This window comes from Cygnus atratus, chromosome 2 (genome assembly GCF_013377495.2).
Source record: "Cygnus atratus isolate AKBS03 ecotype Queensland, Australia chromosome 2, CAtr_DNAZoo_HiC_assembly, whole genome shotgun sequence".
Classification (NCBI taxonomy): Eukaryota; Metazoa; Chordata; class Aves; order Anseriformes; family Anatidae; genus Cygnus; species Cygnus atratus.
The window spans coordinates 18,385,951-18,400,569 of record NC_066363.1 but is presented as its reverse complement, the minus strand read 5'-3'; the positions used below and the strand labels follow the sequence as shown (position 1 = coordinate 18,400,569).

General features: G+C 44.9%; 1 protein-coding gene across 3 annotated transcripts in view; it reads right to left on the bottom strand.

Annotated features, from left to right (window-relative positions):
- ARHGAP21 (Rho GTPase activating protein 21) overlaps positions 1–14,406 on the bottom strand; it is a 124,069-nt gene extending 109,663 nt beyond the window's left edge. The window contains exons 1-2 of one of the 3 annotated variants that reach the window (XM_050708614.1): positions 14,283–14,406; positions 13,154–13,484 (exon numbers count right to left, since the gene is read on the bottom strand). In XM_050708614.1, the coding sequence (XP_050564571.1) occupies positions 13,154–13,228 (75 nt within the window). In that variant the 5' untranslated portion in view covers positions 13,229–13,484; positions 14,283–14,406. Of the gene's footprint in view, positions 1–13,153; positions 13,809–14,282 lie in introns of those variants that run through there. The other 2 variants (XM_035545220.2, XM_035545219.2) reach the window with 2 other exon arrangements.
- Positions 14,407–14,619: the final 213 nt, after the last annotated feature.

Here is a 14,619-nt window from a genome sequence, read left to right as displayed (position 1 = left end):
TGAAATCCATAACAATCTTCAGTTGAAAGGCCTTACATTTTTTATTTCATGAAGTAATATCGAAGGAACAACATCATTTTCAGTTATTTCAGCATTTAAATTAGATTGCAAGTATTTTTTTCCCTCCAATTTTAAGGGATTTTTATTAATATAAAGCACCACATGAGGTTTTCCTACCCATACATTTTCACAAACATCTGAAATCATCTGTACAAACATCTGAAACAAACATCACAAACATCTGAAATCAAAAAAAAGTATTCTGGACTGCAAACATTTTAAATGCAATAAATAACGATTGAACCTCTGGGAACTGGATGGAACTCAAAGTACAAAGCACCCTACCGGAACAGTAAAGCTGCCACTACCACTAGTAACAGCAGTATGTAAAATAATGTAACAGTGAAGAAACAGGGTTGTAAAAGTAAAAGCAGCCCCAAAAGGCTTTGCTACAGAGTAAGAATTAATTGGAAGATATTTCTGTAGTGAAAATTTAGTGACATTCTAGAAGACAACTAGTCCTATTCCTTTCCCAAAGGAGGGAAGAAGGAAGAAACCAAGTTCTTCGAAGAGACAATGGTGTTAAGGGTTAAATACAAGACAAAAACCACCACCGCTCTGCTCCTCATGGCTTGGGAAGCTTAGTAATCCTCATTTGAGAGCATATTTTTGTAATCCCTGCTTTCTTGTTCACCAAGTAGGGAAGACTACAAGAGCCTTCCAAGGAACGAAAGCTCATGGTATCCTGGGCCTGAAGAAGCAAAGAGAAATCTGCCAGGCCAGATTATCTAAGGGGGGGGGGAGCAACCACAGCATTAACTGAACTTAAGGTCAAGTCACTCCCACAAATCCTGTTCTTAATCTCACACATAATACCTTTCCATCAACTCATCCGGTGGCATTAATGGCTTGAGTTAAAAACACTTTGAAACGTTATGATTCACCCTTCTGGCACGACCCAAAAGGAGACAGACATTATAGTGCTTCACCTCCCTCACAGCAGACACAGAACATTACATACAAAATTCTGTTTCCAAACTTCTGGTTCCCACTCTGAGTTGACAAAGAGCCTGGAGACAAACACTACGTCACCGACTGATGTTGCATCATCCACAGACCAAGCGACGGACAACTGGCCATGAAATGGATAAAAAGGTTAACATGCTGAGGGAAGTGTGGAAGGAATCTTCTTCCCAAATAAACACCCACCAGATAATGCAAAAAAACAAGCATCATGATGGTCTAAGAGACAAGTCTTGAACTGAACAGATCTCTTCGAGAATTTTTGGAATTTAGGTTTACACAATTCCCCAGTTCAATTCAAATACGGGAAAAATGATTGCCTGCATACACGTTTACCAGTGAGAACTGTTTACCCTGTACACACCTTGCTGACTAACCATCTCATACTACCACTGTCTCTGCTCACTCACCTTGAAGAATTTAGTTGCTGAGAGTCATGAATCACTAATTACATGAGTAGAACCCATCGCCGCCATAGAGGCCTTTAAACATTTTAGGCTTCAAATACAAACATTTAGCCTTAAAAACAGCAACATAGGCTGGGGGGCACAGGGTGAATTGTTGCTCTGCGCACCCACAAAAGACAAAAAGCCCAACTCAACAAAACCATTTTGTGGCCACCTCATATCATAGTCCTTTAGGTAAGTGATTAACCCCTTAATCTTTTTGAGAACTGCTTTTAAGGATTGGTGAAGGGTAGAAGTTGCTTTTTGCCAGGTACAGCTTCTGCCTCTGGTATATTCCATAGCTGCACACCAGCAGCCCTTGAAGCTACGTAGGTTGCTGAACAGTCCCTCGAAGAGCCACTTCCTTTCCTTAAGCTGGTACCACAGGCCTGGAGTGGAAGAGGAGTGCAGGAAACTTTTCTACAGTTGCCTGAAGACCCTTCACTGAAGGAGAATGGAGTTTTCTACTGGTTCCTAGGGATCTACTGGGCTTACTGCTGCAAAACTTGCAAGATACGGAATCAAAAATAAACTCTTGCAATGTAATGCAGCCCAATAAAAGAAGTAATGGAGAAAACAGACAAAAATACTGGCATGACTGTAAGCAAATAGAAAAGAAATATGAAAACTATAACAACATGCTTAACTTCTGCATACAAGCCACACCATCACCTTGGTTTCCTCTTGAAGCTGGGAGAGGCTGGAGGAACAGACAGGGCAAACACGCAAGCAAGTAATTAGGCATTTCATTTTAACTACTACAAACTGGGAGGCATTAGACACATATGGTGTAACAAGAATTAATAGCAACTTTTACAAAAGCAAGCAAAAGCAAAGACTAAGTTTGATATCTAGCCTGAGCCTTTAAGAATCAAAAATAGGTCAAAATCCCAAACATTTGAAAAGCTGCATTTCCTGTTGCTAATAGCAAACAGCCGCCGTGCTTCAGCATGCTTAGTACAGAACCACAGTCTCAAGGCCTGAACACGGGAGGAATTCTGATAAGCTACCATGGAACTGGCATCAGAAGGTACGATAACACCTGTAGATCAGATCAAAAGTCCACCTAGCCTGTCTCCAGTGGTGACCAACGCAGACAGTTGCAGACAATTAGGGAAGAACACAAGAGCAAGCACCACTAGAACACTCTCCCAGCTTCAATTATTTACAAATCCCTACTTCATTCCACTACAAGGTGATTTAGAAGCTCTCAAAGTATTGCTCTTCTAAAAACTTATCCTGGTTATCCTTTAGCTTACATACACACCTTTAGCTTCCAAAATATTATCATGAATAGTATCATGCTTAATTAACTATTATGCGTAAGGGCATCTTTCGCCTGTTCTCACTCCACCACACTCATCTGACACCCCCAACTTCTCATAGATAGCGAAAAGCTGGCCCACATAAATGCAAAAGAGGTCAAGAAGGCTACAATGCAGAATCACAGAATATCCTGAGTTGGCAGGGACCCCACAAGGATCATCGAGTCCAACTCCTGGATCCACAAAGGACCACCCCAAAACCAAACCATGTGTTTAAGAGCGTTGTCCAAACGCTTCTTGAACTCCGGCAGCTCGGTGCCGTGACCACTGCCCTGGGGAGCCTGTCCCAGTGCCCGACCACCCCCTTGGCCAAGAGCCTCCTCCTGACATCTCAAGCTCTCTCTCCAGCTCCAGTCTCCTCTTTCCCAAACTGTGAAGTCCTAGCTTCCTTGATTGTTTTTGGTGGACAGGCAACTCCATGTGCTCAATTACCACAGCTGCCCTTTGTCTTGAGACTTTTCTGGTTGTACTGTTATTTCTGAGATGGAGAAAAACGGAGAGGGAAGCCACAGAACAAGACCTAGACACACTAGTTCCAATCGTACCACGTCTGTACAAAGGAAAACAGAAAAATAAGCACTTTACTATCCCACTGTCGTTCAACTCATGGAAACAGCAGAAAGCTACCAGACCTTCTTAGCTATACAGCTGAATCATTCTCAGTCAAAATGCAAACAGAGAGAAAACTATTCAAAACCACCTGTAAAGTCATAAAGAAAAGAACAGCTAGAGGGCATGGGCTCTGAAATGCTACTAGCATTGGCTTGTATCCATTATACAACACTGTTTTGTAATACTTCATACAGAAAAAGCCTTTGTTCCACAACTGAGCTGCAAGGACCATTCTGGTCAGGTATGGAGTTTTTAAAATATAATCAACTTTTTTTTATTATTATTTTAAATGAGAACAAAAGAGATGCAATTAATGAGCTTGCAAGATTACTTCCATGACATCAGGATCAGAACACCAGCCTACCAAGCTATTTATGGCTGCTGAATTCCTCTCGCTTCTGATTCTAGCACAGATTGCTAGAAACATTGAAGATTATTCACACAAACTTGTTTCTATGTTCTAGCTTTCCTCTCAATGCCAATTTGCAGAGACGAGACACTTTGACATCCTAGGAACAGTTCAACAGCCATTCGTTCTTACTTTCTTGACGCCAGAAAGGAAATCACGTTCAAATCCCACCTCACAGGTAGTTCCAAACCTTCTCCAACAAATTTAAATGAAAAAACACCAGACTGTATTCAGACCAAACCCATGCAAAAACAGGGCAAAGTACACAGAATGGAGCAGGAGGCCTTTAAAATTGCCATGAAAATTGATTACTCCAGGCAAAGTTTACTTACCCACCTTTTACCATGGTGACTGAGGATAATAAAATTTAAAAACGCATGCAAGAAGGGACAAGTAGGATTTTACAACCACTGATGAATAAGAAATGTATGTGGCTACACATGGGAATACTTTTCACCATAATCATGGGCTCCCTATTAAAGTTACATCAAAATTGGAAAGCTGAGAAGAAAAGCACAGCAACAATAACAAAGCATGAACTGCAGTGAGACTGCCTGCTGCTACGTGAACACTGAGGCATTCCTCCCTAACTTAACCCTAATCAGATCTTTATCTTAAAAAAAAAAAAAAAAAAACAGGTCAGAACTTAAAGGTAGTAAGAGCCACCTGCTTGAAGTGCACATACTAGATCTGCTGCTTCTTTTGCTGACCCAAACAACAACAAAATGCTTTGGTTCTCAGTTCTTGCATCATAAGGAAATTTGATGGTTCTGCATACCCATGCTAGCACCAAATGAACCCTGGCCTTTTTAAATAGTCTAAACCCAAGGACATTCAAGTTTAAACATGCCTAAACTACAACAGACCCGAAGTTTAATTAAAGAATTGTGTTAAAATATCATTTATGTTTCTCAGGAAATCAACCACTTCCATGTTTCATTACAACAGGGTAGTCCTTGGACGAGCGTTGTGTTTTCCTCAAAAGTAAGTTGAACTGCATTCAAGTTTTGAAATGAACGTTACTTTTGTTTTATAAACTAGTTTTTCAACTACAACTCTTCAACATAGCAGATGGAAAGTTTTAATTAACTGTAGTTCTCACAACTGAGAAGTCTGTCCCAATACCATGAACTTATCATTGTGTAGACTGCATCTGTCACAAGCCAAATAATCCGTACAGGATTTCTGAGAGTTTAATTGTTCGCCTTGAGCTTGTCCCAGGGTCAGAACAGGCAGCACTCATGACACCTATTCACATCCAATGTTAAATCTCGTAGGAAATTTATCTGTATTTTAACCCTTTCTGCCCTCACACTTGAAACAAATAAAGTACACAGAAATTTGAAGTAGAGGACATCTATAAGTTCAATACTAATGTCAAAATGGTTTAAGCAGCGTTGATTTTTTTTTTTTAATTCCCCAAGAGTTTACATCCTCTGAGATTCTCAGCTTCTTATTATGAAAAGTCCCATATGCTTAGAAGAAAAACTAGAACATAAGAGGGGACAATAAAATAGTTTCTTAAAGTGCAAGTGATTTGCATTTGAATTTAAATAGGGAATAGTACTCCATTAAAAGTATACGAAGTATACAAAGGCATAACTAGGAGGGCACACTACCACTCCAATCAGTAAAAACACAAGATCACTTCAGAAACAGGCTCACATTTCTCCTTTCAACTGATTTGCACCAACTACAACCATTACTCAGAAGCATTTAACATCTCTCTTCTCAGTAAGATTTAAAGCTTTCTATTTTATTTCTCTTTCCTGTCCTTCCAAGCAGGAAAACAGCACAAACCTCAAAATTAAAAATAAGGAAGATTAGGTCATCTAGACAGCCCATTGATGTCAGCGCAAGATCGTTCCCCACAGTGTATTTGCTGTGCTTAATGCATTCCATACAGTGTGTCCTAACACATTATGCAAATGACACTTACATAAAAGAAAATCATCTATCTCAAAGCGCACCCCTCCGCCAACAGCCGATCTGTAATTAGCCATGTCCCCTAAGGAGGCACCTCATTCACTGGGAGCAAAGCAGCAGCTGCTGGCAGAAGGAAATAAGAAAAAATTCAAACAAAAATAAGCCCACAACCTACACTCCCAAAGGTAGATGCTCACGGTGGCAAGCGAGAGTCAAAATCTAAACAGCTGTCTGTATTTTTCCCGAATGCCCACACAGCACCTTTCATGCTCAGCACCAAGTATTTACTATCACGATCTGTATCAGGCTCTCTCAAACACTATGCTGCTTAGAGAGCTACAATTACAGCTTGCAGCGCTCTGCTCATAAACACCTTCCGAACTGCAAGTTTCTGTGCAACAATCGACAGAAAATATAAAGCAGCAACAGTTCCCACTGAACACAATTCATTGATGACATTCAAAACCATAATAGAGTATACTTATTCAGAAAGATGCTATAGTTCTATCTCCACAATCTAGAGACTCAAAGAGCAAGGCACATAGCTTTGCCTAGCTTCTACTTTCCTATCAGCAAGTGACCCAGTCTCTAAGCTCTTATCATCATCTTCCCAGATGAGATTTATTCAAGACTACCAGCAGCAATAAAACAGTAAACTCAGAAACTTGTTTCACCGTTACTAAAACGAGAAGATAAACAACAACTCAGGGAGTAGCTAGAGTTCCCATGTAAAGAGAGTAAGAGAAAAATGCATTTCACCCTGGTTTGAAAGCAACACAAAAGACAAAAACACAACAGAGGAAGCCTCCCAATTGAAAAGTCTCCAAGTATTTAAGAACCGCATACATAAAACAGCTTATCCCACCTTGCAAGCATAAGATTAAAACAATTCTTTCTTTAGGCACTTTCAGGTTTACAAGATGTGTCGAACTTCTGATATGAACACAGTCAAAGTCTGTTTGATGTTGCTGTTCCCACCCATCACCTGGGCTTACACTTCTACTGTATACACCTACTGCTGAGTGATGGGGAAAAAATACCATGACTCCATAACAATACTAAAAGTGACAAGACAAAAAAGGAGTTGGACAGGAGATATACAGTATTTACAGTAACCTGCATTCTGTGTAAATAAACAGGTGAAGTGTGACATGATCATCCCCATTCATCCACCAATCTGACCAGACAGCACAGCTCTCATTCACTGTATCTATTATGCTTGGCACAACATGTTATTTAGTACATACATTTCCTATTATGGGAGGCAGACAAACTCTTCCTCTGCAGCAAGGCACTGAATTCAAGGATTTGATGAGATCATAGGATCTGATGTCTCTACAACCGAGGAGTCATACCTAACAGCTCATCAGCCTGACGTCTGGAGTCCTGTCCATTAACACACAGCTTCAACGCCAACTACGAAGCCCCACCATTTACAGTACGGCTAAGCCAGGCTTTTTAGAAACAATGACCCCTTATTAACAACAGGATATAAATCCATTTTCATTTAACATCATTTCCTAAGTTTTTATATTCTGCTTCCTAGCCTCTGCAATTGAACGTACAAACAACGGTAATGAAGAATAACACAAAACCACTGAATGCTAGAATAGCTTCATTTTTCTCCATCTTCCAATTGCTAAAGAAAAAAAAAATAAGAGACCAGCAACAAGTACCAGGATATATTGCTAACAGGTTAGCCAAACACTGCAACGCAAATTTCCTCAGGAAAAGATACAGAAAGTTTTTTTTATAGTGCTCGCAGGTTGCACACACTCATATTCTCATCATCATCTACACAGTAACATACGCCTGCATTCACAAATTTAAAACTCAGCTTTTACTCCTTGCAGAGCCAATACTCTTCTGCTGAGCTACGTTTTAGTCATCCACCTACAGGAAGACATTTTCGTACGTTCAAATAGTACAAGACCATAGATGCATAAAGTGCATAAGTGTCATGAGATGCCTTCTCTTCCCCAATAGTTTGCTCAGTTGTTTTTGGTGTATGCAAGTAAACAACACAGACAAGAAATAATACATCAGAAGCAGCGGAGATGTTATTTTCACATTCAGTTTAATGACCGGAATTTTTGTTAAAAGTGCTTATAAAAGGAAGAAACCTCAGATCGGTATTGTGATGTTTGCTACAACTGCTAAAGAGAAACATTTTAGGGACAGCTCACTTTAATGCTTTTATAAGTTATCTGGACACAGGACTTAAATATACACTAAGTTTACAGATGACGCTAAATTAGCTGTTGACTAAGGAGAAGCTGTCGACTCCCTCAATGGTAGAGAGGCCTTGCAGAGATCTTGACAAATTAAGAGGGCTGGGCGATCTCCAACCTCATGAAATTTAACGAGAGCAAGTGCCGGATTCTGCACCCGGCAAGGGGCAACCCCGGCTGTACACAGACTGAGGGACGAGATGCTGGAGAGCAGCCCCGCGGAAAGGGGCCTGGGGGCTCTGGTGGAGGCCGGCTGGCCACGAGCCAGCGGTGTGCCCTGGCAGCCAGGAGGGCCAGCCGTGCCCTGGGGTGCGCCAGGGAGGGCATAAAGCTGTCAGAGAGCCTCCGAGGGAGGGCTGCCGAGGTGGTGAGGGGTCTGGAGGGGAAGGCGTATGAGGAGCGGCTGAGGGCCCTGGGTTTGTTCAGCCCAGAGCAGAGCAGGCTGAGGGGAGGCCTCATGGCGGCCTGCAGCTCCCTCACGAGGGGAGCGGAGGGGCAGGCGCTGAGCTCTGCTCTCTGGGGACAGCGACAGGACTCGAGGGGACGGCATGGAGCTGGGACAGGGGAGGGTCAGGCTGGGTGTTAGGCAAAGGTTCTGCACCCAGAGGTGGTCGGGCACTGGGACAGGATCCCCAGGGCAGTGCTCACGGCACCGAGCTGCCAGAGTTCAAGAAGTGTTTGGACAGCACTCTCAGACATGGGGTTTGGGTTTGGGGTGGTCCTGTGTGAAGCCAGGATCCTTGTGGGTCCCTGCCAACTCAGAATATTCTATGATTTACCTTATAAAACATATACTACATACAGTAAATGCACTTATTTTGAACTGATACAGCTCAAAGCATTCTTCAATCCATCAGGCTTCTCTTCTAAAAATTCTTGTTTTTCAAGCAATTATCTAAGTGGTGCAATCAACAAAGGCGTCTTTTGGAGAAGAAGAAAGTCACTTTTTACAAAAACATCAAACGCATCTACATTTGAAGGCACATCCCTTCCTTTTCTTGAAGAAAATTAACTGTTTACTGCTTTATGTTGTCACTTACAAATACGTAACATTTCCCCATGGAAGAGGTCCACGTTCCATCAAATTACCTTAGGCTTTCTCCAGCATAAATGAGAGCAGAAGCCAGTGTTAGGCTTGCATGACTAAAAAAGAATTTGACTAAAGCTTTCTCAGTACTTAAAATCACCACTCTCTGGTAACAGTGGTATTTATATTGTGTTTATTCTCCCTTGATACGGTGTTTGCACAGAGCTCTCTATCACCACAAGTAATATGCATTTCTAGTGGTAGTACACAATACAAAATTAAAACTCATTTTACATATAAAACTTTATGAAAGCCATTCTCAGATTTTGAGTTTTTTACATTATGGTTGAACCTCATTATACATTATGGTCATGCCTCTACGCATCAAGCACAGAGAAAGCACTGGTCTCCAAAGAACTGAGTTCCAGAGCAGCTTACACATTTACAGGCATAATTATGTAAAGACTGAAACACAGAACCTAACTACAGCCTTCCAGCACTTGTGCTCCTACAGTAGAGACACTTAACACCTGGGTGTCACCACTCTGAGCCTACCAATGTCATCCCAACCAGGCTGCTAAAATAGCAAGCACAGTCTACTAATTATTGTTAGTGAAAATGCCAATCATTTTCTATTTTTACTGTCATCATTGCCCTTTTCTGGTTCCTGACCCTTCCAGTTTACGCAGTTCTGCTCTCTCTGATAAGGTGTAAGAGAAAAATATTGTGGGGTTTTCTCCCCCTTTCATTTTAACCACAAATACTGAATTTCTAAAAATACTAAAGAAACTAAGTTTTCTTTTACTGGAGCCTATGGAAATGTACTCCCTAATTACCATCAAATGCTGAAACTCCCAGGAATCTCTAAAGACAGTCTACTATGCCTAACAATTCAGCTGTTAAGTCAGAAAAAAAAGACAAAAAAAAGACACCATGCTCCAAATTTCTTTGCAGTATTAGATATTTCCAGTAACAAAAATCTGAATGTATATATGCTCTGAGTTCCAACAGAAAAAAATATCAAAAACTCCTAATAAAATTTGATAAAGTATTTTAGTGTTCATAAATGGAGGAAACTGTTGTTCACCAATAAAAAAAATTACCTTTTAAAGCTACAAACATTCAGAAGTGTTTAAATGTATGGATGAAAAAATATTAACCACAATTTCGTTTCAATACAGGTAACAGCAAGCTACACCACAAACTGATTTAGTAATTCTTTTGAAGTAAATGCAAAACAGTGGGAACGGAAAACCAAAAAGAGCACTTTTTTCATGCTTTTCTAAGCAGGGAAAGAAATTTTAAACTTACACTAACAAAAAAGGCAGTTCCAGTCTCGAATCTGGACAGGACTATAAATATGGTGTTGTGACTAGCATAGCACTGCCTGTACCTCAACAGGGCTTAATCACGACAGCAAAACACTGCTACAACCTGACAAAATGGAGATACTATATGCCTAATAATCTAAAAGCCCGAAAAAGCAGACTCCCACTTATCTGTCCTTATGAACACAAGCTCAGCGATTCTTGTACCCATTTGCAAATGTGTGTCAGATTTCAAAAAGAATGGCAAACAGCCCTGAGAGTCCCTGGCCCTCTCTGCCAGCTCCCCCAAGAGCCCAGAATACGTGATCTGTCCCTTTGAACAGGCGCTGTATGTTCAGATGGGAGCCTGCAAGCCTGAATGCATCATCTTTGTTCTCAAAAATCATTTCAGTGAAGGGGCTCTGTAGCGAGAAAGGCTTCCAGGTGCAGTGTCAAGGAAAAAGAAAAAAAAAAAAGTGAAAATTAAACAAAGTAGAAATCATGACAAGGCATGACAAAAAAAATATATATAATATCAGAGTAAACAGGCATCCAGACAAAAAAATTATCTACCCATATATGCATTACCCAAAGGAATCAAACTGTATGTCCACAATTTTCCCACCTCTGTGTTATAAAGATACACACTTGTTTCTTACTCAGAAGTTCCTTTTATTTGTACAATCAGTGATCTTGAAGACATAGGACAAGTTCTGTTCTTATCAAGCCCCAGTGTTTATAGCTGTACACTTCCAAAGCCTTTATCTGACTGGAAATCCTAGGTTCTCTTGCAACTGCCTTGCCCATTATGAACACAAGCTATGCTTGGGGTCCTCCTCATGACATCTTGCTGTGCGTACAGGTCTACAACTAAACATTATTACATGGACATGGAGTTAATAGTGCATGACAATGTGAACAACATATGGGAGGTAGTGTGCCAAAAACATAAATCATTTCCCAAAATTCCCAATACCTTGCTTGTCAAATATTAACACACTATAAAATCCTACAACAGCAGGAACTTCTTTGCAAATTCAAGACCCCTTTTTACAGTAATTTCACCAAGTGTTTTCTGATATTTTTCAGGGGAAAAGAGGTTCTCAGTGATCAATACAAGTCCTATTTTGGAGTTAAAGGGATTTGTTCACACCAGTACTGCACACAGTAACCGTTTCATCAGCTGAACTCAGCAGATTGCAAACCACAACCCCTCACTCTCTCTTGGCATTTTACACCAATCTATGAAAAAATATAAAAATAAAGAAATAAATTGTACTTTAAACCATGCACGAATACGTGCACTAAAGCAACTAAGAATGCATTATGACCTCAATTAGGCATTCATGAGGGCTATCTTCATTCAAGCAAAGATTATTTCAGGCCTGCTGTGATTAAGGCAGTCATCAGTGTAAGTGCATGTTTTCTAGCAGTTAAATGTTAACTGACACACAGAAATACCAGGTAAAACAACAGGCAGCACAGCCCATTTTGCAATTCCATACCTGTTAGTAGTCCCTGGTTAGACAGCTCTAAGATGAGCTCCAAAAGTGCCAGAGGCCTCATTAGGGCTTACCACAGTAGGGAGAGGTGGATTATGACAAGAGCGCCAGTGCCAAAAGACCAACAGTCTCAACACGACAGAATTAAAAAGCAGATTTTCACTTTTACACTTGGCCATGTGGCTTCTACTCTCTTCCCACACTATTTAAATAGTATTAAAGGATACATTCTCCAAAAATGGCCTTGTTTTCAGTTACATTCAAAAAAGGATTTCAATAACAACATATAAAATCAACATACAAATTAACGAGCATAATTCATCGCTAAGTCTTAAATCTTAGCATCTTCTGTTTTTACTTAAACCCCCCATTTTGTCCTCACCTAACCCACCTACTTTAAGGGACTGTGTGACCCTCTTAATTGAGGCAACGGCAGTGAAGAAAATCTTACACCACCACCATATGTGCCACTTCAAATTCAAGGCAAAAAGGTGAACTGAGGATAAAGATAAAACAAAACCTGGCACTTTTGAAATAAAAAAACTTTCATTTTTGAACTCTGTAGGTTTAATAGTAGGTTTAATGAACTCTGTAGGTTTAATACAGTCTACTGTATTCCAATTTCAGCAAACAAAAGGGAACCATCTACATAAAGGACACCCATTCCACAGCCCTACCCAGATTCAAGTCAGCTTTCTGTCACGAGCGTAACACGCCTCAAGTTAGAAAAATACAAAAGCAAGTTTGTAAATAAAGTTTCAGACAGATCTTGGAGCAACTTGGCCGGAGCCGTTACATCTGTTTTGCTGGATGTGAACTCCTGGTCGTTTCGCAGATATTTATGACTATTAATAGCCAGCTCGGAGGGAGTTCTTCGCTAAAAACCAAGGGTTTGCTTGTCCAAACATGCAACGGTGCCACCATAAGGCACGCCGTCAAGTTTTTAAACTGAACTCCCGGCGAAACGCTGCGGCCGGAGACACGTCTAACGCAAACCGCTGCCTGCAGGCAGGGCTGGAGGAGCTGCCTACAAAGGGAGCTCGGCGCCAGGCCGGTATTTCTAGGGGGGAGGCACCCGGGGACGCTGAGGGGTTTCGGATGGGGCAGCCGAGGGGGAAACCCACGGCAACCGGGGAAGGGCCGGGGCCCGCTCCCAGCGCCCACGTCCCAGCGGCTGCGGGGCGGGCGGGCAGGAAGAGAGGGAGAGGGCGGGAGGGAGGGAAGGAGGGAGAGGGGGCGGCCATTAAGCCCGCTCCAGCCAAGCCGTTCCCCGCGGCAGGAGGGAGGGAGGCAGGCGGCCCGGCCCGGCCCCGCAGCCCCGCACCCGCGTCCCGCCCGCTCCTACCTGGCCGCTGCCGCCCGGGGGGGGCTCGGTGTCTCCATCTCCGCCGGGCGGCCCCGCTGCCCACCGGGTCGCCATTATTTCAGTTCCCGGCTACAAAGGAGGGGCGAGTCCTCTGGAGCCCACATCGGGGATGGGAAGAAGGGAATGGAGCCGGCGGGGGAGGCAACGCCGAAGCCGCTCGCACACACCCAGCGCGGCCACGCCGCCGACGAGCCCGGGCCGGCCCCGCCGCCGGGGGTGGGGGCTCGGCCCCGTCACGCAGCGGCCATGGGGCAGAGCACCGGGACGGCCCCGGGGCTTCAGCCGCGCTGCCCCGCTTCTGGCTTCATGGCTGGAGCCGGAGAGAGAGAAAGAGAGAGAGAGAAAAGAGCGGAGGTGTCAGTCCCCGGCGCGGAGCCGCCGCCACCCGTCCCTTGTTAGGCTAATTGCACTCGCTCGTCATCTTCCTCTTCCTCCAACTCCTCCTATCCACAGCCCCAGCCGCGGGGAGGAGAGGGAGGCGGAGGCGGGAGGCGCCCGCTCCTTCCCTCCCTCCTTCCCTCCCTCCCCGCTGCACGCGGGCTGGCGGCGGCACGGAGCGAGCCGCCCGGGGCAGGGCCGGGCCGGGGAAGGGAGGCGGAGGGTGGGGAGCGCGCCCCGGGGCCGGGCCCTCCCGTCCCGGCGGCTCCGCGCCGCCTGAACTTTGCTCAACTCGCCGATGGGGGCCCGCAGCCACCCAAACCCCGTCTGGGAAGCGGCGACAAAAGAGCTCGGCGAGGCCAAGCCCCGGCGCTCCCGGAGCCGGGCTTTTGTTCCCCGCTTCCCAGCCAGCGCCCTGCTTCCCTCCCCCCCCGGCTACGTCGCCGGGGCCGCCGGCGATCAGACCACCGCGCCCCGCCCGCCGCCCCTCCCTCGCGCCTCCCTCGCCACCACCGGGCCGCTCCCCCCCCCCCCCGCCGGTCCCTCGCCGTCAGGCATTGCCAGCTGCGCCGCCCCGGCCACCTGGGCACCGGCCGCGGAGCGGGGGAGACGCGCCTCGCCCGTCCCCGCCACCCCTGCGGGGCCTCCGCGGTGCCCCAGCGCCGCCCGCCCCGGCCTCGCCTCTCCCCTGCCCTGAGAGGCACTGTCCCCGCCGCCGGCCCCCTCTTACTCTCATACAGCTTCGACCCCTTCGGCGGCTCTCGTCGCCGTCCCCTTTCCCCCGCCTCCGGGCCGGCGGTTTCTGTTCCCTCCAAAAATCCGCCCTCCTCCTCCTCAGACGACACCGAGAGGGCAGGAGCTGGCTGCCACCGCCCGCCCCGCCGTGGGGAGCGCGGAGCGGCGCGGGCGGAGCGGCGGGACCCGCGCTTCTCTTCTCCTCCCCACCAGCTTTTTCGGGTTCCTCACGGGAATAATCGCCCTTTTTCTGCCCTGGCGAAGGATTTAGCGCTTCTGTGGCAGGCCTCGTCCTGCACCTGGTCCTTGCGCTCCCGCGGGCTCCGAGACAG